At 39.8% G+C, this 27889-nt stretch overlaps 1 protein-coding gene across 3 annotated transcripts; it reads left to right on the top strand.

Annotated features, from left to right (window-relative positions):
- Positions 1–1344: 1344 nt before the first annotated feature.
- Positions 1345–27288, top strand: LOC129355757 (phospholipid phosphatase-related protein type 4-like). 3 transcript variants are annotated; one of them, XR_008605314.1, is made up of 12 exons: positions 1345–1897; positions 7772–7957; positions 9572–9701; positions 9954–10149; positions 12619–12676; positions 12795–12968; positions 16571–16706; positions 18245–18473; positions 18751–19366; positions 21173–21308; positions 21681–22692; positions 26289–27288. XR_008605314.1 is itself a non-coding variant. In XM_055025376.1 (11 exons), exons 1-11 carry the CDS (start codon positions 1814–1816, stop codon positions 22583–22585), a joined length of 2850 nt encoding a protein of 949 aa, XP_054881351.1. In that variant the 5' UTR covers positions 1345–1813; the 3' UTR covers positions 22586–23812. The 3 variants fall into 3 exon arrangements, 2 of the variants coding, with proteins under 2 accessions (XP_054881351.1, XP_054881352.1); XM_055025376.1 differs by lacking the exon at positions 26289–27288 and having other exon boundaries at positions 21681–23812; XM_055025377.1 differs by lacking the exon at positions 26289–27288 and having other exon boundaries at positions 9572–9659; positions 21681–23812.
- Positions 27289–27889: the final 601 nt, after the last annotated feature.

Consider the following 27889-nt stretch of genomic DNA (forward strand, 5'->3'; position numbering starts at 1 on the left):
TTTTTTTTGCAGCACATTTCTTGCGACCCTGTTGGCTATTTGTAGCAAAACATTTGATGTAATCGCGGCCCGACATTTTAGAAATTTCAAGAGTCCTGCCCCCCTCTGAAAGACTTTTTACAATTTTGTACTTTTCAGTCACTTAAATCTCTTTTTTGACCCATTTTGCCTGAGGAAAAGAAGGTGTCTAATAATTATACACACCTTAATATAGAGCGTTGATCTCCTTAGGACCCACCCTTCCCCATAAGCAAATACAAATGAGCTGATATGTTTATAAACATATTATTGTTATTGCTGCTGCTTATTGTATATAAGTATCCTATAAGCATTCAAGTTTATACATCTTGGAATTGGAAAATATGCATAAAAATGTTGATATGGTCAAAACTAAAACTTGCCTAATAATTGTGCGCACAGTAAAGACCTTGTGATGTGCATAAACTCTTGTGTCATGTAATTGTGATCTCTGGACTTCTATTGAAAAGGGAGACTAGTTTACTTCTTTTTCATCAGTGGTTTGTATTGGCAGGTCTGAGTATCTCTTCTGGTGTCACTCAGCCATGGCTTACAAAGCACCGTCTGGAAAGAAAAAATAATACTTTATCAAAACATTTTTGACGATCTCTGCTCAAGGTGGAAAAAACTTGACAAAGTAAGAGTTGTTAAAGCATAGAGTAGAGACTCTGGCTTAAATCAAGGGTGTCCAAACCTTTTGCAATGAGGGCCAAAATAAAAGCACTTGGTACAAGTGGGCCTGGGAAGGCCCACTCTATAAATTTGTCTTTTCTTTTCAATAATGAACTAAATGCGCAAGATTGTATTGAAACACAGAAAATAGACCTTTGTAGCAAATGGATCTGTAAATCATTTAGAGGGTCTTGAACAGATGTGTTTAGGATTTAGAATAGGACATGGTTAAGTCCCCAAAGTGCTTATCAAGGGGAGAGTGATAATTAAGAAGAATGTAGAAGCCTGGATAAAAAGTAAAAAATATTTTTTGTTGAGCACAGGACAGATTTGTTTTATTCTAAAATTATTGGGGCCAAACAAAATCACTTAGAGGACTAGAAATGGACCTGACTGCTCTATCTATCTATCTATCTATCTATCTATCTATCTATCTATCTATCTATCTATCTATCTATCTATCTATCTATCTATCTATCTATCTATCTATCTATCTATCTATCTATCTATCTATCTATCTATCTATCTATCTATCTATCTATGAAGATGGTTGGTAGGTGGTAATAAGTGGTGTGCGTCATACGTTGCGCAGCCCGCTGCGCGGCGCTGCGCTGCTCTCTCGCTGTCTGTGTGTTTGGTGCTGAAGAAAGACGGTTGAGGAGAAGCTTATTTTGAAATCCTCGACAGAATCCGTGTCTTGTTTTGGCCGAGGTGGAGGATCCACCTGCTGCAGCAGAGCGGCTGACAGACTGACTGACAGACTAACTGACCGGAGCCGCAGCGGGACTTCAACTCTGCTCTGCTTCAAAGACGCCGCACGTTTCTGCACGAGACTGTTCTTCCAGTGACAGACTGGACATGTGAGAGGACACGGAGACTGGATTCCTGTGCTGACGTTTCTTTTTTCGAAGAGCAGAAACTGAGCCGAAGGTGCGACAGCGGACACACAGCGACCCTTCATGTCCACCCCGTCAGGTGATGGAGGCTGGCCTGTAGGGATCTGATCTCACTCGGTCCAGGTGTGGGCGGACACGGACTTAGCAGGAATTTCGCCAAAATTACGACGGGAATCAAGTACAGTTCACTGTCTCCCGGTACCGGGGGAGACCATCGGCCGCTAGTCATGTCTCGCGCCAAGGAGCGACTGAAAGCCGGGAAGGAGACGAAGGACAGTGTCAGTCTGCTGCCATGCTTTTATTTTGTGGAGGTAATCCATCCATCCATCCATCCATCCATCCATCCATCCATCCATCCATCCATCCATCCATCCATCCATCCATCCATCCATCCATCCATCCATCTCACTCTGTGGTTATTGTGCTTCAGTTGTTGTCAGATGTCAGTCAGTTTCTCATGTATTTCCATGTATTTGGAGCCTCCAGAGTGGGCAGGTGAGCTCTGAGGAGTGTGGACTGCTGATGCTTTACCTCCCATCCCCCTCTATAGTTATTCTGATTGTCACTAGAAGAGACTCTTAGGTTGGAAGTTGTGCAGTTTGATGCTCATTGGTGTCTGTGGTGTTTGGTTCTCTTGATTTGGCCGTCAGTGACTCTGCAGTCTTTTCCAGGATATTGTTATTCATCCAGCAGTTTGGTAAGGCAGGGCCCAAAAATTCTGAGGCAAACATTTTGATTGGCATTTAAAAGTGAAGAATTCACACAAAGCATTTAAGACTATCCTAATGCACTTTAGGGCCTGTTTCCATTTAATCATAGAATTGGACATTCATGCTCACAGTTTAGAGTTAAGCCATTTTTCTAGCAAATCACTGACTTTAAGTGTAATCATTTTTTCCTCTTGGCCTTAAGCCTGCAGTCATGTTGCATTTGGTTCACCCACCTCCAGACTGTTGAGCAGCCCTCCAGCATGCTCTCTAGTTCTCTCTCATGGGTGGGGATTATATGATTTCCATGCTGATATTCCTATTTGCAAAATCACACGATGATTATTGTTGTTAAATAAACCTATGAAATGAAATGCACCATGCTGTAACTATTGTGCTTCATTACATAGCAGTCTTCAGAATGAAAGCAAGCAAAATTAATAAACAGCTGAAAATACACTCAGAAAATATAGAAAAAAACTTTATTTCTACTGAATTAGAAAATCCATTTATCCATTCAGACTGACCGCAGTCTGAATGGATGACTTTGGCTCAGTTGACCTGCAATAGAAAAGTTGTTCAAGTTTCTTTCTTCCACCTGCTGATGTGCCCCTGAGCCAGGCACTTAATACTAATCTGCTCATTATTGTGTGAATGAAAGCGTGACTGTGTGAATGTGGCTCTATTGTGAAATAACTTGATCTATTGGTATGACTAGTGCTACAAAAATTTAGCCTATTTACTATTTAATGTTTCATTTGTAGTGGGACCGCCGAGCCTGACCCTGACCCTGACCTTGACCCTGCTTTGTAGAATCCTGTTCATTTCATATAAAGGCATACAGAGTTATCTTCTTCAGTCAATACTATTTCAGTCTATTTTTGATATTTCACTAATCTGGACCATAAAACTGGGTAGAACCTAGCATCAATGGGAAAACATATCAGACAACTTTAATCACAACTAGTGTTATCAAAATAATAAATATCTCAATAAATAGACACTAGAAAAATGAATGATTTGTTGGCGTCAGATTCATTATAAATTGCATTTGGCAAAATGTTTGCATTCCCTCTGACTGCAGCGCTGCAGTAACAGACACTTGGCCTCGCTGCTGGAACTGAAAGCTTTAAACTCTCACATGTCAAATATATCCGTAAAAAACATATTGACTCAGAGGTGGCACTAATCATTTTAACTTAAAAAAAATCAGTCATCTGCTGTTTTTACCCGTCAAATTATAATTATATTAACATATGCTATTTTGAGGATTTCTATGCTCTTTAGTTAATATTCATATAGTTGAACCGTGAATCCAGATCCCTTCACACATAAAGAAGATGAGTGTATCCATCTTTTTCTCTGTAGTGACAAAAACACTGACCTGATAATTTAAATTAAACCACTCCACTTAATTTAAATTAAACCACCATTCAGTTCTCTTATGCTGGCCAATCGTTTTGTTTATCATATGCTGTATCATATGGATTGATGATTAGTTCAGGTTTTGTCGCTTGTTTAACTTTTAGGAATTGCAGCGGCTGCAGTGTGCTGCAATAAAGGCACACCAGAGCTGATGAACAGATGAAGAACAGAACCACTTCTATTCTGCTTTTTCTCGCTCTGCATGTCGGCATTACCCAACACGCAAACCTGTTGCCATGGCAACTGACAGACAACTGCTCTGCAAGCAAATCACCAATAAGGGGAATCCAAACAATTCCCGAGCAAAAAAGTACGTAAAAAAAACAGAACATCCAGTCTGTTACTTTATGTTGTCAGGCTTGATGTTTATATTGCGATTATTATCAGCTGACTTAAGCATCTGCTCTACTGATGACTGGATGAGCAGGTTGTCTTATTTTAGTGCTAACGGAACAAAAACACACCAAACTGCGCAGCACATGTTAAGGTTAAGCAAGTTAGGACAGCATAACTGACTCACTGCTCACTTTCTCAATATTTTCTTTAAAATAAAACTTTTTCCTCATATCAAACCCATGAGCTTTGATATGTTTGACTGTCGTAGGGTTGAAGTAACCCTATTAAAAAAGGATGCAAAACATTGCATCCTTTTTTCATATTCATTACGTGATTATGGTATTTTCCTGACCACCAATATTCCTGATTCAATGGACAGCAATGGTGAACGATAAGTGATGATGTTTGGAAAAGAGGAAGAAATGTAGATTTTTAATGTGCATATGTTATGTTTAATAATAAGTTAAATAAAGTCAAAGGGTGGTTGTGACTTACTCAGGTCTGTTGAATAAAATGCAGATCCAGTGGTAGGACTTTTCTTATGGATATAAGAAAAGTGATTACACAAAAAACTTTAGTTTTCTTGCTGGTGTGAGAAGTCCAGAGCATGTTGCACTCCACAAACCTGGACTCACAGAAAAATGATAATTTTCCATACCTTTAGACCATTTTCCTGACACATACGTGTGCAGCTTTCTGTTGGTCTCATTCCAATAAAACACTTTGAGATTTGTGCTTTCAATCTGAAACCACAGGCACCAATACTGTGCAACTGTACTCAAGTCTTTTTTGAATTAGAAGCATATTACTTACATATTACATGGTACTGTGGGTTTATAGTATTTTTCTGTTTACTTTCTGCCTGAGGCCTTTATATCCATTTTCAAGCAACTGTTTCTAAAAGTGTGCCTATAGCTCGCTTTAATGTGGCTGAGAATAGACTGACTAGACTGCAGATGACTGAGCTGTTGTTGACTTATTGCTGAATTGATATGTTCATAGAAATGTTGCTGTTTTCTGTTCTTCTGTTCTTTCTGATGTGAATGGAAGGGGAGGTTCAGTATAGCTTTGGGTTAACTTTCAGAAGTGCAAATTTCTCCGTTTGCTTCCTTCTGTCCACAGCAAAGCTGTGCTTGTATCTCACACACTGCCACACTATGATAGCCCCTTTGCTGGCTGCTAGGCAACATGGCCTTCTGAATGGGGTGTATTTTTATATCTGTGTGCTCAGGGCTATGGACGTTATGAGGAAGAAATCATTCTTACTGCAGCCTGTTTTCTGCTGCATGCTCAATAGAAAACCTTTGGTTCAGTTATCATTATGCATTAGATCAGTTTATGTTCTTAACATCAGAAGATTTGACTTTATATTTTCTTTCCAACTAAATTTAGATAACTGTTGTTTCTATGTGTGTCTGTGCTGGGGAATCTACCGTCATAGTGTATCCTCCCTTGGTAACTTCAGCATGTGAGTTGATTTAGGGCAGTAAATTAGGGCAAGGGCCTCATTGCAATGCAGCACAGTATATTCTGGCAGCAGTGGGAGTATTTTACTGTAGAGAGTATGACATCATAATCTGATGAGGGTTAGGGGAAGGGTTTTTGATTAGTTCTAAATGAATGTGAGGATTATGCTGACTAAAAAATAAAAATAAACACCCAGAGGAAATGGTTCAATTTGTAAATGGTTTAGTCCGCTTCCATGGAATTGTTATATTTAGTGAAAGCTGGTTGTGGGACTCAATTATCTTTAAAGTCTTTTTTCTTTTAATAATTGCAGAGTCATTCATTAATAAATTATGTTTTAATCAAAAATACATATTGACAAAATAAGCAACATTTTAGTTTTTTTTTGCCACTAATTATTGCATAAATCTAATGTACTCAATTTGTTCTTCGGGTTCTTCAATCATCAGATTGGAGCAAAGTGTTGTTCTATCAATCCATTCAGCTTTTCAGTGTTTCAGAATCTCCTGATGATTCATGGAACTTATTTAAAATGTGAACAGTGGCCGCTGACATTAGCATTGGGAACATCTGTGTTGCTGCTACATGTTTTAAACATTGAGATGCTAGCTCCTCTCGGCACAACTTGATGTTTTTTTTAACTTCCCATCAGCTCGTTTTTTTAATCAAAAATGAATCTCTGTTTTTAGCGAATGTTGCTTGTACGTCAGATTTAAGGTTGTACCAGAAGCACAATACAAAGATTCTGGCTCAGGGTTTTTGTATGTAAAAAAAAAGTGATTAATTGTGTGAAAAATGTTATTGTATATTCAATTAATAATCAAAATTGACATGTTAAAGTCTTAGCACTAGTTAAATTTATTGCAATCGAAGCAGTTCATTGAAATTTTAGTGCTGCAATAACAATATACTTGCCATACATTGCGCAGTCATAGAAAGTTGTATCCTGGACTTTTTTTTTCCAGGATACAACTTTTTGGAGCCTCTTTATCTTAGCATAGTTGGCAGGAACTCATTTGGATAATTGAAATCAAGAGATGTACTAGTGAGACTTTAGGGCAGATGGAAAATTTAAAAAAAAAACTACGCAATCTAAAGAATATTTCTCTACCTGAACTGGTTCCCCTGTGTCGGCTTTGTCCTGAAGACTTTGATGCAACTGCAGAGCAGAGTGCTCCCAAGGACTTGCTCTTAGATAAGACCACCATATCAGAGAGTGTTGCCTGGGAAAGCTGGCTGCATGGGGCTCACAGACTTACTGCACACATATCTCCAGGCTAAAGATACACACTCCCTGAATTCACTGCTTTTCCCTGGCCGCATGTCTGAATGTTGCTATGTGTGCTGGGATTCTCTATGTATTCCTCCTGATGTTTTTTTTTCATCACCTGTCTGTCTGTTTATTTTAATATGAATTTATTATGATTGGTACTGTAATCTCCCTTCTTCTTCTTCTTGTCCTTCTTTTTCTTTACTCTTCTCTGCTCCATACTTTGGATTTGTTAGTTTCCAAATACTCCAAACTAAGTTATTTAATACATTTGGTCATTTGAATAAAACTAGTTTGTTATATAAATGGCTTCTTAGCTTCCATTGATAATATTCAATAATTATTCTGTGTATCTTATTTCACTTAATCAACCCAATTGTTTCACCAGCTGAAGACCAATCACTTTGTCTATTGCAGTGCTAGTGATGAGTGTTCTACATTTATCTCCATTTGTTTATTGATTTTTGGTAAAGATAGATTATTACTGAGTAAAGATAGATTATTACTGAAACAGCTGATATTTATCTGCGCTTATCAGGATGTTTTTCTGATCACTGATGGATTTTAGCAGGTCTCTTGGCTTCCCATGCCTTTCTCCACTTCCCTTTGCATGTTTTCAATATTTTTCCTTGTTATTTCACATTATTATACGACTGAAATTCTGAACTTGTTTGTTTTGGTTTCTTCTATGTATGGATTATTTGGGTTGTTATCAATAATGTCAATATCACTTTTATTACCAATATCACCTATCATATGTTTAATATGACAAACTGCGATGTGTTCAACACTTATTTTACCCTCTGTAAATAGTTGAATACATACTAAAATAACAGAAATAACAGGACAGGTGTCCACGGCTATGCTGTATAATGCTGTATAATGCTGGAGTGATATCCTCCAGTGATCATGTTCGTGTGACTGCCTGGTTTTACTTTTTTTCTCTGAGGTTTTGTTCTGATCTTCTCTCTGTGTCGCAGCTCCCCATCCTGGCCTCCTCTGTTGTCAGTCTTTATTTTCTGGAGCTGACTGATATTTTCCAGCCTGTGCATTCTGGGTATGCTTGTAATGACCGCAGCTTGTCATTGCCCTACATCCTGCCCAGACAGGAAGTCTGCCCACTCCCTTTGCTCTTCAGCTTGGCCTTTGCTGCTCCAACAGTCACAGTAAGTTTCACAGACATCACATTTTGTTAATTAATTTCAGACACTGAAATTGGATCTGGATTAATGAACAATCAAAACAGACATACTGAAATTCTTATCTGAGGGCTTAAGCAACACATCAGTCAGATGAATGTATCATAGTGAAAAAAATACAGGCTATTTATAAATTATGAGATGGATATCATGTTAGGTTGGGTAGGTAAGTTAAGTTGCTTTTAGTACCTTATGTCAGTGTGATCAACCACTCAGTTACACATCACTTTCAGTTTTCATATTGTTTATTTCAATCAATCATTTTTCTAATGCAGTAATCTTTCCCTTATTTTATATCCTAAATACCAATAGCTTTTTAATCAGCATTTTTCTGTTTTTTCAATTCTGAAATTGGAACAAAACAGTCTGTTATTAAATGCAGAATTAATAAAAACATTAAACTTTAAAAGTGAGTGAGAAACTGCCAATGTTGGGAAAATGGTTGATCTAAATTGTGGTATATTCTGTTCACCAACAAAGAAAGTGTGATGTTTTTAAAATGGTGCAGAAAACAAGTATATACTGTACAAACACATTGAATTGTTGCATATGAATGAATACGTAGTTCTTCCAGCACTTTATCACAGATAATTAATTTGCAGGAATTTATATTGTCTGCCACCTTTGGAGTTAGTTGTTAAATGATCAGAAAAAAAACATTTCCAAAAATTTGTCACGTTCTAAAAACATACATTACATCCTAGATTAGCCATTTCTGTTTCCACCTCACTGGAGCTTTTATGTGTAGAACATGATGGGGATTCATGTTCTTGTCTGGAAATGGATCTCACTGTCAGATGTTGTACTACCTAAACAGCACAAATAAACATGCACAAATCTTCGTCTATTTCCTGTTAATGTCAAAAAGCCAGAGTTTTGCAGTTGTGTTGGTTTCATTAAATGGATTTAATCAAAATCATACGTGAATAAGCTTGTTCATGAGAGGAGTCATTAAAAATCATGGCAGTATGAATGCAAATTGTTACATGATTTCTATTCATATTTCAGTCCTGGCACTCATCATCATCCATCAGCTGCACATTGTCTGAAAAACAAAAACAAGCCATCTTCCTCCTCTGACTTCCTGCTGTCTTCTTTGTGGTTTTTGCCAGTAGTAACAGCCAGTTGTTGTTCATGTGACTCATGTGATGCAAAAAAGTGTTTTGCTTCAAATGCATCTATTTCAATATGGCTGAAAACCACCTTATCCTAGTGCAAAAAACTTTTTAAGTTTTTTTTTTTTAATTGCTGTGTTTCCATTAAGCAAATTTATCTTTGTAATTTAAATTTCTGCAATTTTATGATTAATGGAATGCAGCTCGTGGTAACTATTATTTGTTTGTTAAACTATTTAAGTAGTCATTTATAATAGTTTTTCAAATGAGTCTGAAGTATTGGTGGATTTCAGTGAATTGTGGGAGATTGTGAAATACATGAAGGCCCATGCATTCTTAAAAACCAAAACATATTTACATCTACAATCAAACGTCTTTCACTACTCAGGATTTTTTTTTTTTATCTTAGCAGTTTATTTAGTCAGCAACTATAAAAGTCTGGTTTGCCAACTCTTTTGTGCTATAGATCCTGATAGGAGAAGCCATCCTGTACTGCTATCTGTCCAGGAGGTCGTCAACCACTCAGACCGAAGCTAACATCAACGCCGCAGGCTGTAATTTCAACTCCTACATTCGCAGAGCTGTCCGCTTTATAGGTGGGAGAATATATGCCTTTCACCACAGCAGATTAGAAACATCTCCATATAATCTGTAAGAAACATAAAACCAGCAGCTCCTCACCCAAAGTGGCAGAGCTGTTTTCCTGTGTGAGAGGATATGACGGCAAACACAACAACTGAGGAAAGCAAAATATCTACAAATATGTGTATTAATCTGCACTTGTAGAAGTTGTACATTATCGTATGGTTATTAACACAAGCATGCTTTGAATGCACTCTATTACACAGGTGTCCATACCTTTGGCCTGTGTGTGACGGCTCTGATAACAGACATCCTCCAGCTGTCCACTGGGCAGCATACGCCCTACTGGCTGGATGTGTGCAAACCCAACTTGACCCACATTAACATGTCGAGCTGTGAGGAAGCCTTTATTCTGGAAGATATCTGTTCTGGACCAGACCTGGGACTCATCAATGCTGGGAGGTGAGGCTCAATGTCACAGGATGCTTGTGGGAGTGTGGGGATTATTTGTCGAGTTCATTGTCTTGGTCGTCGCACTGACTCACATAGGGTTCAATTTTCTCGTCACAGTTTTTGGTGGCCTCTTTGTTCTCCGTTCACTAATGATCATATAAAGAACATTCAAAATCAAATGAATTGTGCATAAATATATGCACATATACTTATTTTTGTATCTGTGCATATACATTGAATAGAGATACCAAAGACAATTTTCTCCCAGATCAGTTTTCCTCAGTCGATTTGAATGCCTTAATTATGGTAGTAAGGATTCATGCAGTGACAACACATTCAGATGTGACAAGTCTATTCATTTTGATCTGTCAGGCAGTCTGGGTGGGTGGTCATAATGATTTTCTTAGAATCAATAATATTCTCTGAGCTGAAATGAAAATCAACTGGTCATCACTATTAATAGTGGGATCGTTATATTTCAGGTTTGGGTCTTGGGTAAACATTTTATTGAAAGCCATTTTATATGGCTGGTGTTGATATTCCTTTGGTTCTAATGAGAAGCCACGTTAGAAGCTCCACTAAAGGAAAAACATCTGACACAAATCAGAACTTCTACCCTGATTACACACTGCTCTTAGTAGCACATCACAGCTGGAATGGAAGTAAATGCTCATTTTACTCATTTAGTGTTGGGTAGGTTAGTTTAAACTTATCACAATACAATGGTACTATTACATTTAAACTATAATAGGAGTGTAAATATTTCAGGTACTTTAAAAAGTAACTAATTTTAACATTTTTGGATCTGTCATCTTTTCTGTATTTAGATATTTTTTAAATGCTAGTCAGGCTTATCTCATTATTTTTGGGAATAGTAACATTCAAATTATTTGTTGATCTGGATAGACATGAGATACTTTTCGGTAGATATTTGTTCAATTAAATTAAATTCAGTTTCTTTTAATATAGCACCAATCTACAATAGATGTTGTCTCAAGGCACTTCATAGAAAAAATATCATTTCAATCAAATTATACACACAAATTCAAATCAATTGCAAATATTCAAAAGTGCTAAAAGTGTCCTAAATCAAATCAAATTTTATTTGTAATGTATTTCAGCAGCAATGTAATGTATTTCAGCAGCAAGGCATTTCAAAGTGCTTTACATCATAAACACAAAAACACAAAGTCATGCAACATGGAATAAACAATACATTGTTACATATTACATTTCAAATACAATTCTAAACAGGTGTGTCTTTAGTTGAGATTTAAAGGAAGTCAGGGTTTCTGCTGTTTTACAGTTTTCTGGAAGTTTGTTCCACATTTTTGGTGCATTGAAACTGAATGCTGCTTCTTCTCTCTTGGTTCTGGTTCTAGGGATGCAAAGCAGAACCAGAACCAGAACCTGAGAGTCTGGAAGGTTGATACAACAACAGCAGATCTTTGATGTATTGTGGTGCTAAACCGTTCAGTGATTTGTAAACTAACAACAGTGTTTTAAAATCTATTCTTTGAGCTACAGGGAGCCAGCAGATTGGTTCAAGTCATTGATTTGATGCAATCAGCATTCACTCCTCCACAGTGGACAGTTGGTGTTGTTGCAGCAATCCCTCATGCTGAGCATCAGTATTTATGAATTAAAATAGTGGAGTATCATCAGGATAACAATGAAATTTATCCAACTTTGCCTTGGGTTGTTTCCTTGATCACTACAACATGTTCAGGCCTTTATAATACAAGGATCTACTGGATCAAATGCAGCTAATGATTTATCATTAACATGAACAAACTACTCATCAGAACATGAAGTAGAAGCAACTGTATGTTAAACAATGTAATGATGTGTTTTTACCAACCCAAGCCAACGCTACATTTTACTAAAGAGGCATAATGTGTCATGATGTGTGGTTAAGAGATGGTGAGGTAGACGCATTGGACCCAGGTTATGGGGAAACTTGTAGTTTTAATCATGACAATGAGGAGCTCAGAAAAGTCCAGGCAGCACAGTTGAGCAATAAGGCTTGGAGCTCAGACTCTGGTAGCAACTGGAATAACTTGAAACAGTCACTGGGGAGACACAGGCCAACACGACAAATGACAGAACAGACTAGGACCCAACAAGGAAACAAGAGACACAGGTGGATTTAAATACACAGAAGGTAATCAGGAGACTGAGACACAGCTGGGATCAGTTAAGGGTCGACTGTTGTCCAGTCTACCATTGACTCAACAGAGCAGAGAAACCTAAATTAATGCACAGGAAAAAAACAAATCCTCACATAATGTGGCCTTTGCTGTTATTCATGCTGCATTTAAACACCTGCTAGTGCACGGTTGCCACTGTGCACTTACACATAACTCACCCAAGTTTCTTTAAAAGTCACATTCCTCTTTTGGATAAATATTCAGCGTTGTCCTGGGCTATGTGAACATGGTGCAGAACACTCAGCTTTCCTTGCTTTCTGTCTTTTAGGAAGTCTTTCCCATCCCAGCATGCCACACTGGCTGCCTTTGCTGCTGTCTACATTTCCGTAAGTAGTCTTTGCACTTTTGTACGTGCAGATTGAAGCATGTAAATGCTGAACTCTCATAATTGTTAAAAAAATGATCAGAAATAATAAGTGGTACACTTGTAACCGTGTCTCTTAGATGTACTTCAACACAGTGCTGACAGACTCAGCCAAGCTACTGAAGCCTCTACTGGTCTTCTCTTTCGTCATGCTCGCCATCCTGGCCGGATTGACCCGGATCATTCAGTTCAGAAACCACCCTGTGGATGTGTATTGCGGCTGGTTAATGGGAGCTGCCATCGCTGTTTATTTGGTAAAACCCATGTTTCAGAATTGAGAAAATATACTTTAATTTGATAGAAGAGAGTCAGTCAATAAGACATATAGGTTTAACTCCACCTGGCAGTAGAAATGCTCTCCCGAAGAAAGTGGACCATACATTAGTGTGACCTTTGGTAAATGACTATTTTAGTAAACTATCAATTATTCTGATGATTCATCGAGTAATTGAATAAAAAAACATTTATGAACTAAAATGTTGGTAAATATTTTAACCATATTTTATTGGTCAAATATTACAGAATCAATATCAAATATCAACAGCAGCCCAATTTTTAATACTTGAGCATCCCTAACAATAACTTTTTTGTAGGTTAGAGAATTAAAATTTAACAATAGTAGCTCACTTTTTAAGTTAACCTGGACAATTTGAAATTATATTTAATTTAATAATTAAGTAACAGATTCATAAATACACCTCTAAAAAATGTCTGCACTCCAGTTTTTAGTATTTCTATTCATCTTCAGTCAATTTAATAACTGGACTCTCACTTTGCACAGCCATTTATAGCTTTTGTTTATATCTATCTATGTGTCTATACAGGTGAGTCTCCGCTTTACCTGTATAGATACACCTGCCACACTCTTCGCCACTGTTTGCTCCAAACTGGTCATGAAGCAGCAAGTCTGGCGGAAAAAGTCTTTTATATTCCAGGCGTCATGCTAGTAATTTTAAGCATGCCTGTTGGACCTAAACAATAAAAACCCAGACTTTATCATCTGTCAATAAAATTCTCCTGGATCAAACTTGAAAATTGGACACTACACTGATAGCACTTATTATTCATCAACAACTCTTAGGCAGATGTGAGAGTGTAGCACAATACAAATAATCATCACCGGCCAGAACTCAGTGCACTAAACAGCAAATCATAATTTAAGTAAGTGTCAAGGCAGATAATTTGCACTAGCAATATCAATTGTTACTCGTGGAAACACAAAGTGTTGGTGCGTAGCAAGTTCTATCACCAGTTAAGCACTGGAACCAGTTTCCCTCAAACAGTTGTTTCAAATTGTTCCAATTTTTGTACATGAACCCTTTAACCCTGAACATACTTGTACTTAAATTTGATATGACATTGATAGAAAACCTATCCATTATCACACCTACAGCCAGGCTCACTCACCCCGGTAGCATCACTTGAAAGTTGGCTGCTTACTTTTAACATTTGACCTTTATCAGGGCAAACAGAAATCTTCTGTATGAAGGATTGCTGCAAAGTCAACAACTCCAAGCAAGTGATTGCTACGTGACTTGATGCAATCAGCTGGATTTTCTTATATAGAAACTTTAAACTAATTTGAATGATGATCTGAAACTGATGCGCTTTTTGAAAACTAGGATCAGTGGAAATGTTTGTCTGATTGAATTGATTTTAATCCTTAAACCCACTTTTCATTTTTTTATTATGGTGTTCTTTAAACAGTTTTGTTTGTATTCAGTTGAATTTTACTGGATGTTTGTTAAATTATGTGCAAAAAAGAGAGACTTTAATCACAGTATCCTGGTTGTTTGAATTTTTTTTACATCACAAAATTCTGGGATTTTAACAGAGGTGTGGGACATTACTAACTAGAAACTGTCTGTCTCTCTGTGTATTTTTTTGAAAATGTAGATTCTTGCCACTAAACTTCCAAAAGATTTTTACCAATTTTAAAATCTAGTATGTTGAATTTCAGTGAATGTGAAAATATATGACCTTTTGGTCTTCCTCACATGGTAGCAGAATGCAGAGCACAGAGTACTGTTGCCTATGTTGTGTTCAAGAAATGAACAAAGAACAAACACTGTGCATATAGCATGTACAGGCCTCATATCATGAGACCTGCACATGAACTATACAAGAACAGAAAAATGATCAAATCCAGCAAACACTTGGGACGTCTTTAACTTCCTATTTGAATAGTTCAATTACTAAGTATACCTTAAAATGCATTAATAGTTTCAGTGGAAACCATCTTTTCCTTACAGTTGAAGCAAAGGTTTATGGTTCGTTTTATGACCCTCTTGTGGGTACAATCAATCACCTCCAAGGAGAATGATTGCTCTTCCTGCTCTGACTGCTTTGCAACCACAGGTAATAGTGTATCTAGAAACATTGTGGTATTTCAGCTTGTTGTAGTGTCAGGAAACAAATTAGTCTGTTTTTGTGGAGCATTTTGGCTTGACTGTCAATGATGTGGGGAAAAAAGCATGGTGCTTTACCACATAACTGTACAACATGGGATGCATGCCTGCTGGTCAACCTGCCGTTTGTATTCAGAGCATCAAATCAGGGAGTTTTTGCTCCAGGATTTTTTGGTATCAAATAATTTAAGTAATTTGATTATTCATCTCATCCTAAATCATCTGAGTTTGATCCCCATCACTTCAGCCTGTTCTCTCACTTCCTCTATCACTCTGAACACAGCCATCTGGACTAACCTGCAGGGGTCTCTGCAGTTGTGGGTTGTGTGAATAGTAGACAGGTGGCTGGTGACCCTGCTGAGTCATTTATTTGATTATATCCTAAATATGGAAAAAGAAAAGAAGGAATTCATTATTGACTTCATGAGAAGAGTGAGCATTATAACGTCAAAATGTTACACCAACAGTCTTATCGGTTTTTATAGTATACTTTAAATGTACTTAGCATCGAGTTTGTCAGTTAGCTATCAAAGTTGCATAATAAATTGTCAAACTCAAATAACATATGGTACATGTTATTTAGATGTAAGATTATTAGAACCAAGCTTCTTTCAAGACTCTGAGAGAAAATCCAGATATGTAGGAACTGCTTTGTTGATACTCATATAGTATAATACTTCCTACACACCATAACCCTCGGCCCACGCTCTACTTTAGACTCTGCCAGTATACACTTTCAGGCTTTCTGCTAAAGCACTGACACATCCACACATTCTAACACGTCCCTCTGCAGCTACCCAGGTTTTTTGTTGTTCTGGTTTGTCCTGTAGGATGAAACTCTGCCAGCAGATATGCCTGGTCATGTTGAGAAACTTTTAATCAGAATCAAAATGTGAATTTACTTATCTTTAAAGGAAACATACTCGTGGAAGTCTGACATGTCCTACTTTCTTCTCTCCTACAGATTTGAGGTACACAATAATGCCATCGCGTGCCCCTATAACTTACATGTACAGATGTATAAAATTTGGCTTCCAGACTGCTTCTGTTTGATTCAGTTGTTTTTATAGCACCAATTCACATGTTGTCTTATGGCACATAATAAAAAAGTTGCAGTCAGTTACATGCTTTCCAAATTGATGCTGGTTACTAAATGATGATGTCAAGTTCAGTTTATTATTCAAATTGGTATAAATGAATTTTCTACCTAAGGAAACCCAGCAGATTGCATTGAGTCATTGACTTGCAGCATTCACTCCTCCTGAACAAATACATAGAGATACTGGACATTGTGTTGTTGACTGATGATCCCTCATGGTTTTGACAACCCTTCTGGTTATTACATTGTTTTATGTTACTCTACGGAAGCTGATCTTATGTCAGATCCACACACATCTACATTTTCTGCTGCTAGCCTGGGTCTTTGTCTGCTTGGGTTTTGTTTGTAGGGTGTATACGCAGTAAGCAACTTCAAGCCAAGTGAAGATCACTGCAGAAGTCAACTGAATCCTCCCATTCTTAGAGAGCGATCCCTCTCTTCCCTCCCAAATGTCAGTCAATCTGCAACCAGCAACAGCCACCAAGGTAAAATCCTGTGCCTTTTGAAAAGTGTTAAATGACACCTTTAATACACATTGTACTTTCACACTAAAATCTCCCTCTTACTAAGACATATTCTGCATATGCTCTTAGCTGCACCAACTCTGCAGACGGTTGAAATGTTATAGTCAAGTATACTGATTGTCTGCATTGTAACAAATTTCTTAAGTTCTCACAATCTTTCTGAATTGATACTAGTTACCAAATGATGAAGCCAAGATCAGTTTATTTTTCAAATTGGTAAAAATGAGTTTTTTGTCTAAACAAACCCAGCAGATTGCTAGCAAGTTTGCTGAGTCAGCTGGGCACCTAGTCCTGTTTGTGCTTTACCAGGGCAACCACTGCACACCTGTCAGTGCGGCACAAAGTAGCAGTCTGACGCGCTTTCTAGCAGTTTATTGCGCTGACTCCCAGCCTTATCAGCTCAGTGTCACATATCAAACAGTTCGATTTGAACACAGTTTCCACTGAAACACTGAGCATATGCATATTTGGCTGTAAAAATGTACCTTTGCACAGAAGTGTCCAGCAGACATAATGTGGAGTGAAGTACACCAGAGTATCTGGGGGTCTTGAGGTACACACCAAAAAGAGACAGAAACACTGAGACGATTTTAGGTTTTTTGTTGTTTAGACTGTGTCTGCATGAATCCAACGTTTTGGCAGGCCAGAGACAACAGCCATTTTGAAACTGGATCCCAGAGTTGATACATTTCAAAGTGAAAACCCCCATCCACCTCACTCTCACAAATAAAGAATATTTTTGCTTACAGTGCCACTGATTGGCCCGGCATACCTTCTACAGCATTTTCAGTGGTACTGCATTCTGTTGTGTGGATGCACATTTTCTGTTCATTTCACAAATATGTATAAAGCATTGCGACAAACTGGCAACCTCTCCGGGGTGACCCTGCCTCTCGCCCAGAATGTTAGCAGGAGATAGGCACCAGCACCTCCTGACCTCACTAGGGTGTTGGATGGATAAAGCATAACACCATTTTCCCCATACAGCCAAATTCTGTTAACAGTTTTTGCCAGAAGGTGCATTCGACTACCATAAAAAACAAATAAATGACATATAACATTATAATAAACATATTATATCTTAAAATGTTTACTTTGCAAAACTTTTGTTTAAAACAACTTAGCATTCATGTTGATTGAATTGTCAGTGTTGTAAGAAATAGATCACTTATCATATTTTTTACCCATAATCCTTATAATGAGGGGATTATGTGTCATATCTGGATATTTCTCTTTCCTTGTCCATCTTGAGCAATTTTCCCAAAAGGAACCACTCAGATAGTCCACCATAGAAAAACTATAATTGCATCACATTTTGTTCAGTCTATAGCAAGTTATTATTAAAGTCAAACAGTATTAAAGCTCTGGGAATTCCATCAGTTTTGATGTTGTCCAGATAAGACTATCTGAATTAAATTTTCACTTTAATCAGATGTCCTAATTGCCTCTGATTTAACCCAACAGTATGAGTTTAACTCCTTTTTCGCTGTCTTTGAAAGGCCATCACACCCTGGCCCCCAGCCCACCAAAGCCCATCATTACAAGGACCTCCTCCCACACTTTGGCCCCTGACCATCCAGTACCCATCCTAACCCGTAGCTCCTCTTATCGGGAGCCATCTCTGAGCAATCTGAAGAGAGCCAGTGCTGATGTGGAGGTGATCACTCAGTCCAGTCCACCTGGAAACCGTGACAACATGATGACGTTCAGCAGCAGCACACTGCCAAGGTAGCAGTTTGTTTCACACCAAACACATTTAGTTACCAATGTTGAAGGTTCTAATGTACATTTAATTTATTCAAACAAAAAGTTTTAAAGCACCAGGTAATTTAGTTACTCTTTTACAGTGGTTTTGATCTGAGCTTCTCTGGCCTTTCTGAGGGTCTTTCAATTCTTTCTTAAATTTATCTTTTCGTGGAACAACTTTATTTGAGAGATTTGTGCTTACATAGTGACTTTTGCCACAGTCTTCTTCTGTTATGTATTTCATCTCATCATTCTCCAGGTCCCATGGAGGCACCTCCGTGGAGGAAGGCCGTATCCCACGACGACATGCCTCTATCCACACCTCCATGGACTCCACCAGATCCAAGCAGCTGCTCAGCCAATGGAAGAACAAGAATGATAACAGGAAGCTGTCGATGCAGGTAATGGATGGAATAAGGCCGCTCCCTTCCTCTTCTCCCCAGAGGAACACAGAGTTCCGTTGCTCCTCCGAGCCGTGTGCAATGGGCCTGGAGGCGGAGCTCCGGTCTGCAGCCCACATACCTTCGTCCTCTGGCCAGGAAGTGGAGATGCGTGCTGGGGCCCACATCCCAGCACAGTACATGAAATTAGCTGCAAGCTCTGTCCCTGTCAGCAGTCATAATCACCTAGCACATAATGGCACCACTGGAATGGCCGGTGGGGCCAGAGTCTCCATGCAGCCTCGTCCTGGATCCTCCCAGCTGGTTCACATTCCTGAGGAGGAAAATCCTAACAGCAAGGATCAGGAGAGTGAATCAGAGGACAGCATGATGGACGGCGGAGGGTCAGTGAGAGAAAAATGGCTGAGAGTGGCTGAGAAGACCACCCTTCCTTGCAGACCCCTGAGTGCTGGAGGACAGCCTCGTCTCATGCAGGTTAAACTTCTTTTACTTTCCAATCCAACGATTTTTTAAAGGGAGGGTATTATGGAAAAAAAAAAGTTTTCTCTTAGCTTCACATGGGACAATAATGTTATTCCCTCATCACAAACATTTCTGGAGTGTTGCTTTGATTCTTTCATTCATGCTTGAGAGGCACCTTTTCTATTCAGAGGCACCTAAACACCTGCACCTCCACCTGTCCACAAAGCTCCTCCTTAGAGCTGCAGCCTTCAGCAGAGCTTCTGCTCCACAGAGCAGCCCTCCACCCTGCCTGGTCCTGGCCCTTCAGACTAGTGGCAGCAGCAATTAGCAAACCAGCCAGTGGAACTGGAGTCTGCTGAGCTCATCATGAGAACTACTTTTCATCCAATGCTCTTAGGAACACTTGTAAATGGAATAATGAAAAAACACTGTCGTGATGACTTTGTGAAGAAGGAATATTGAAAAAAGCAAGAGCTTTTGAAAGAGACATGGCATTAAATTGTGAAGTCAATTTCTATTAAGTTATATTTGATATAAACATCATTATTATAAAAACTAAATGTAACATACTTACTTGATTGTGCTACAAAATTGCATTATGTGCCTGAAAAACATATGATGCCACCATGACTGGTGAGGCACAGATTTCAACAAAATCAGATGTGCAAATTCAAAATCCAATGTAGAACCTATATTTAAATTTTGACCGCAGCTAATTAAAGCTTATAGCAATATGATAGCAAGAAAGACAAACTAATATTTAATGAGGTCACAATTTTTTTTAATTATTTGAATGTTTTCTTTGGCTGACCTCTTTCCAGATTAAAATTGAAAATCGTGTATGATCTTCCTTTTATTTTACATGCACATATCCCTCTCCATAAATATCTCATGCAGAGTTCCTTGCTTCTCATTTTCCTTTCCTTTCAAAATCTGTCAGCCAAACAGAAAGGCCTTGAACGGTCTCCCCTCCCCCCACTCACTCAATTCTCTTCGATGTGTAGAAGAAGAGCACCTGTTGCTCACTCTGTGTCTATAGGGCTCACTCAGCACTGCCCCCTATTAGTGAAGCACGGTACTTTCTGCTTCTGCCACACGTTTTTATAGTACATCTATGGTCAAATAGAATAATGAAATATGTCACACACATTCATTAAATATATCAAACAGACTGGATTGTCAAAAATGTAGAAAATGGGCAGTTAAACAAGTACATTAGCGATATGATATTATGTTTGGAACCTGAGCCTTGGGAATTATTGGCCCCAAGGGTCAGTGAAAGTAAAGCCCCAGCTTCAATTGGAGTTCATAAAGTGAAAATGAATGTGGCAACGTACCAGAGGGGAGGAGGATGTCTGACAGAAGTAGCTTGGGAACTCAAACAAACCAAACAGTTTGCTACCCAATGATTTAAACTCTAAGTCTACCCTGCCTGTAATTCACCAGGCCGTCATCTGAATAACAGAATCAGTACTTTCAAAAACACAAATTCAGCCAGTATTCAAGAAGGTGTTGCAATTGCTGCTCTGCTTCTGATCAGCAATGTTGTTCTGACACTCATATGGGTCAGCACTAGAATGCTTTATATCGCTTAGCCTTGCAGTTATTATAAAGCATTTTTATCCAGTGATTCTTAACTCTGGTCCTCCGGGCCACTGTCTTTTGCTTTAGATGTCTAACAAGGAATCCTTTTCCTAGACTTCTATCTGTTGCACTGCTACTTCACATGTAGCTGGAAAGTTAGGCAATTTTTTGGTATCGTTTCCTGGCAGCAGTGTTTAGAATTGGCCTTTATTTATTGCCTCTTTCTTTTTCCAGGTCATAGCCTTGTCCAAACAGCAAGGTCTCCTTCACTCTCCTCGTTCTGAAGATGGTGGATCTATTCGGTACAGAGCGCTGACAGACCAAGATCCATCTCCTCCGGCCTCTACCACTGGGGCAATAGGAGTTGGAGGTACCTGTGCACTTTTCTTTGGCAGTATGAATCTTGGCATAATCATATTGTCTGTTTCAGAAGTATTTAGAAGCACATAGATGTGAAAAGGCAAATCCCCAAAATGGAATTTAAACAACTAGTTCTATCAACTGTTGTTATCCATCCATCCATCCATCCATCCATCCATCCATCCATCCATCCATCCATCCATCCATCCATCCATCCATCCATCCATCCATCCATCCATCCATCCATCCATCCATCCATCCATCCATCCATCCATCCATCTATCCATCCGTTTTCTTACACCCTTGTCCCCAGTGGGGTCTGGAGGTGCTATGTTGTTGTATGATGTACAATAGATAGTTGTTTCTTTGGTCTGTTTTCTAGGAGGTGGTTTGGAAAGAAGTGGCAGCATAGTTCGTGTAGAAGCTCATCCTGAATCCAGACAAAAGCCTGTGGTGAAACCTCCAAGCACAGACGGCAGTGGATCATGGCGATGGAAACCACCAGAACAAAGAGCATCCCTGCGACAGTCAACATTCGCCCTGAATGACTTAAACAGACACACAGACAGCTGCGATTCTCTGAGAGATGGAGGTTCAGTGGATGGAAGGAGGAGCGTGACAGGGACTGAATCAGAGAGTGAAGGTGGGGGGGACATAGGAGGTGGAGGGGGAGGAAGTGCATACGCCAATCATCCGCGTGTGATGCACCCTTTGCACCCCTTACACCAAAATAATCCTAACAATTATCAGCATCATAATTTTAATCCCAACAGTCCCAATAATCCAAACTTTAACAATATTCATCCAAATTTTAACCCCAGCTCCAACAACTCTAACATGTCGTTTCCTTCCACCATCACCTTTGCTCCTCCCTTCCATCCTCACCCCCAAGCAGTCACCACTATCAGGGTGACCCCGGTGGAGACGACAGCTGCGAGCAGTGACGGAGGTTCAGACAGCCAGTCAGTGGCCTCGTCCAGCCGGGAGTCTACTCTTCGAAGAAAGAGCAGCAGCAATGTTGTTCATGTCCAAGACCGAGGGCCCACCCTGGATCTCCATAATAACCACCACCCCAGTGATGACAGCAACCGCCTCGACAATGAGAGCAGCAACCGTTTCCATGAAAACCTTCGAAATTTTCAAGAAAATCCAATTCAGCCTAATTTCCCCAACAGGCAGATGCAGGTCGTGTTTGGTCGTCCCAGCCCAACTCCTCCCCCTACTCTGCCCCGCCCCCTCCTGACTCACACGCCACCACCTACTCTGGGCCTGGCCTATAAAGAATGAATACCTGTGATTGAGACTGCTGTTGGGACCAAAATTTGTAAGAGTGTGGAATCATATCTATCCACTCTCTGGGATCAAGACTGGGAATATTTCCCTCTCCCACAACAGTGAGTATTCAACCAGTTCCAACTAATTCCATCAGTTGTGGATTTTATAGCCTGGGCTCTATGTGTAAGAGTTTGAGCCCATTTTTCATTGTGTTATTATTATTTAACTTTATATTTAAATCAACGCCTGTTGGAGAGATTGGATAACTTTTGCCAAACAGTGACTTCATAGGCACATACACAATGGGCTGAACAAACTGAGTGATGCTACTGTATGAGGGGACCCAGATCTCCATCCACTGTCCTCCTTTTGATGCTGATTGGATTCACAAACAATCATTTACATATTTATCCGCTTTTATACTTTTACTAAACAAACCAACAACTTGTGAACATTACAGAGTGAGCAAATGATCTACAGCCTACGGTCACCCCTGTGATGTTTTTGTGTGTGAATCTGCAGCCTGAAATGAATCTTCATTGTGAGTGGGCTGCAGTCCTGAGTGCAGTCAGAGCAGTAATAGTATCTTATAGGTGGTATTGTGTTTGTGGTGGCAGAGATCAATAAGTTACATATTGTGTTAAATATATAGTACAACATGCTGTCTTTATTCTTTTGAATGCAACGTTTTCATTTTGTGCAGTATGATTTGCTGCTGATCTTAGTGTTGTTGGTGCTTTGACATGTGGCGTGTGACTGATCTAAATCCACCAAAACAAGAACAAGGCCAAAGACTAAACCCAAGACAAATTATACATTACGATTCAGAAAGATTCATTTATTGTAAAAGTGTATATATAGTTTAGCCGACACAGTGTTATGGGAGATGTAATTGTATTTATTTATAATTCTATAATTTTTCAATCTAATTCTAAAACTAACAATCCATAGCACATCAGAATCCCTGTTCAAAATGAAAATAAAACAGTAGTAATTTCTTTACTTGTCTATAATTTTGGATCCATAACAAGCTTTCGACTGACCATGTTTCTCTCTTTATGGCACCAAAATGAAAAAGACAGTTTATCTTTAATGTAAAAGTACATTTTTTAGATTTTTTTAGTTAATTTTACACACTTAAACCTTTTTTGCTATATCAACATCATTACAATTGATATTAATAATGACTAGGTAGTTGTACAAATATTAATATAAAAAAATGTTCAGAATGGCTTTGTTGGTTCTCTACTTACTAGGGCTCTACTTACTAGGGCTGCGTCATATTTCACGAATATATTCTCATCAAAATAGTGTGTTCAATATTCATATCACAAAAAATTGTTTGGACAGCAATAATTGTTGGGTAATATATTTTCCAAGTTGTATTTTTCATGTTAATGCAATATTTTGCCAGTATGACAAAGTCTGGACAGCAAAAGGTTAAAACAGACAAAGATTCTTCTTTCTTCTCTTTGGAAGAAAGGAAAGAAGAAAACAGGCACCTGATATCATCATCACAATATTTACCAAAATTAAATGATTGCCATCAATAGATTTTCTAATATTGTGCAGCCCTTGTACCAAACCTACCTAGTCCTGTTTAAAATCTAAAGAACATTTCTGAGTGGAACCAAAATGTGGAACTCTGTTAGTACACAACTCATTAATGGAAACATGAGAGACGATGAGCAGACCAGAACATCAGTCCGCTGCAGATCTTTACGTTTTAAGAAGCACGTTTCAAGCTTTATGTTTCCATCATATATTATGTAGCTGGTTCTACATTCTTCCTTTTATCTTTTTTCCTTCTTTCCCTTTGACATGTAAAGTCAGCTGCTCTCACAGTGTGTTCAACGTTTTATTGAAACTTCCTTGGAAACAGAAATACTGTCATGTTTGGATTGTTTGATATATTAGGAAGCACAGTTGAAAGAACTATTTATGTAGAAAAACACAATCTCCTTTTCTCACACCGAAAAGATAAACCTTTTCTGTTTATCTGAACAATTTTATTCAGATAAAACTGTTCTTGGTCAGTTAGGATCACTGTAATAAGTGAGATGCATTAGTTTAGATTTTTTTAAGCGGATTTTACATTGAAAGGCTTTGATACATTTCCTCAGTATTGAGTAAAATTCTCTGTTAAGCTTTTTTGATGTGGGTCAAAAAGTTTATGCCACTTTTCTCAGTCTCAGACTGGTTTGCCTTCTACCATATCTACCCAGGTCTTAACTTCCTGGTTGATGTTTTGAGATGTTGCTTTGATATTTCCCCACAGCAGTCTTTGTTCATCATGTCAGCTATTTTGATCAGTGCACCTGCAGAAAAACGATCACACAGCATGACACTGCCACTCCCCTTCCTCAAAGTTGCTTTTTTACTTCAGATGTTACAATGGTTATTATGGTTAAATACTCTAGTTTGTTCAGACCTGAACATATCGCCAGTACCTAAAACATATATCCCAGAATGCATCTGCAAACTGAAATATCATCAGCCATCGCCAACATCTTCAGCAGATCTCCTACTTTTGTTCTGGGATTCCTGCACTCATTTCACACCAGGTCCTTCCTAACATACTCATCAATGATTGTTTAAATAAATGAACCTGGCACCTTCAAGCCATGGATGAACCAGATTTTCAGTTGGCTGATTTCTTTGGATTTTCCCATGAAAACCCATATCAAACAGTTTGTTTGAGATGCAACTCAGATGTTGTGAATTAACCTTTAAATCAACAGCCTTTAAAAGCACAGCCTCATCAAATGTTATAGTTAGTCAAATTCTTTAAAGGCATGGTCGTCCTCATGTCTAGAAACTTTGAAAATGAGGCAAGATAAAAATTTTCTAAAAAAGCCTTTTTCATTACTCTCAAGTTGAGCAAATAGAAATAAGTTTGTCTGATTTAATTTCTCAGTGAGAAAATGACTTTAATGTTTGTATGTAAGTATCAGGTTTCCACTGTGTTGGCTTTGTCTGAAAATAGACAGAATACAATAGACATGTGTAATTGCTGCTTTGTAAAATATTATTTTTATAGGCTTCTGCTCATATGTTAGCTTGCTTATTATAAAATTTTAGCTGTCATGATGAGGCTTATATGATGATAATACGCTGTCAGTATGTCTTGATATATTTTTAACTTCATCCAAAATAGTTAAAGAAAAAACTATTTCAACTTTTATTACATAGTGGGCATTATTTTAGGAGCATGGCTGAATGTTTTAGCAGCTACTCAGGTTGTGTCTAGTCAGTGGAGGATGAGCTTCAAATATCCTGATCACTCAACAAAGAAGCACATTGTTGTCCTAACAACAATGCTTGTTTGATGTTTTGCAGTTGTCATACAAAGGATTTTATAGAAAATTGGTTCTATTGTCCTGAATCAGAGTTGGTGGAAGGATGAAAAGCATGCTCATCATGTGATGACAGGAGTTAGAACCCCGAAACTCTAAAACCTGAATGTAGGAAAGGAGGAAAGAGAAGTGTGATGGCAGCCTCTCATTATCCGACTGGGAGGATGGAGGAGCCAGAGGCAGCGCATGGTCCAGGTTCTAATGGAAGGAAGGGGAAACATGGTGGCAGAGTAATGAAGTGAGATGGAAACATGTTGTAGTCCTCTTAAAAGCATGTGGAGGTGGTGGTGGTAGAGAACTCTTTTTTATTGTTTTATTTAAATTTAAAAAATATTTTTAAGCTCTTGTGAACTTTATAGATTAATACAGGAGCGAGGGAGGAGACAGAAGGGGAAGACAAGCAGCAAAAGGTCTGAGATAAGGAATGGAAGCAGAGACAACTGCATCAAGGACCACAACCTTGGTCACACAACACCCACAGCCACCAGAACCACCTCGAGCCACCTTGAGCCACCAGAACCACCCTGAGCCATCAGAACCACCCTGAGCCACCCTGAGCCATCAGAACCACCCTGAGCCACCAGAACCACCCCGAGCCACCCTGAGCCATCAGAACCACCCTGAGCCATCAGAACACCCGGAGCCACCAGAACCACCCCGAGCCACCCTGAGCCATCAGAACCACCCTGAGCCATCAGAACCACCCTGAGCCATCAGAACCACCCTGAGCCACCAGAACCACCCCGAGCCACCCTGAGCCATCAGAACCACCCTGAGCCATCAGAACCACCCTGAGCCACCAGAACCACCCTGAGCCACCAGAACCACCCTGAGCCACCAGAACCACCCTGAGCCACCATGAGCCACCCTGATCCACCAGAACCACCCTGATCCACCAGAACCACCCTGATCCACCAGAACCACCCTGAGCCACCAGAATCACCCTGAGCCACCAGAACCTCCCTGAGCCACCCTGAGCCATCAGAACCACCCTGAGCCATCAGAACCACCCTGAGCCATCAGAACCACCCTGAGCCACCAGAACCACCCCGAGCCACCCTGAGCCATCAGAGCCACCCTGAGCCACCAGAACCACCCTGAGCCACCAGAACCACCCTGAGCCACCAGAACCACCCTGAGCCACCAGAACCACCCCGAGCCACCCTGAGCCATCAGAACCACCCTGAGCCATCAGAACCACCCTGAGCCACCAGAACCACCCTGAGCCACCAGAACACCCTGAGCCACCAGAACCACCCTGAGCCACCATGAGCCACCCTGATCCACCAGAACCACCTGATCCACCAGAACCACCCTGAGCCACCAGAATCACCCTGAGCCACCAGAACCTCCCTGAGCCACCCTGAGCCATCAGAACCACCCTGAGCCATCAGAACCACCCTGAGCCATCAGAACCACCCTGAGCCACCAGAACCACCCCGAGCCACCCTGAGCCATCAGAGCCACCCTGAGCCACCAGAACCACCCTGAGCCACCAGAACCACCCTGAGCCACCAGAACCACCCTGAGCCACCAGAACCACCTCGAGCCACCTTGAGCCACCAGAACCACCCTGAGCCATCAGAACCACCCTGAGCCACCAGAACCACCCCGAGCCACCCTGAGCCATCAGAACCACCCTGAGCCATCAGAACCACCCTGAGCCACCAGAACCACCCTGAGCCACCAGAACCACCCTGAGCCACCAGAACACCCTGAGCCACCATGAGCCACCCTGATCCACCAGAACCACCCTGATCCACCAGAACCACCCTGATCCACCAGAACCACCCTGAGCCACCAGAACCACACTGAGCCACCAGAATCACCCTGAGCCACCAGAACCTCCCTGAGCCACCATGAGCCACCAGAACCACCCCGAGCCCTGAGCCATCAGAACCACCCTGAGCCATCAGAACCACCCTGGGCCATCAGAACCACCCTGAGCCACCAGAACCAC

Source organism: Poeciliopsis prolifica, unplaced genomic scaffold (genome assembly GCF_027474105.1).
Source record: "Poeciliopsis prolifica strain line A6 unplaced genomic scaffold, Auburn_PproV2 SCAFFOLD144, whole genome shotgun sequence".
In the NCBI taxonomy this organism is placed as follows: Eukaryota; Metazoa; Chordata; class Actinopteri; order Cyprinodontiformes; family Poeciliidae; genus Poeciliopsis; species Poeciliopsis prolifica.

Bases quoted from the DNA above. Each gene is read 5' to 3' on its own strand.
- LOC129355757 (XM_055025376.1), top strand. From the start codon at position 1,814: ATGTCTCGCGCCAAGGAGCGACTGAAAGCCGGGAAGGAGACGAAGGAC. The intron at 10,150-12,618 runs GTGAGGCTCAAT...TCTGTCTTTTAG, and splicing joins GGACTCATCAATGCTGGGAG to GAAGTCTTTCCCATCCCAGC. The intron at 19,367-21,172 runs GTTAAACTTCTT...TTCTTTTTCCAG, and splicing joins GACAGCCTCGTCTCATGCAG to GTCATAGCCTTGTCCAAACA.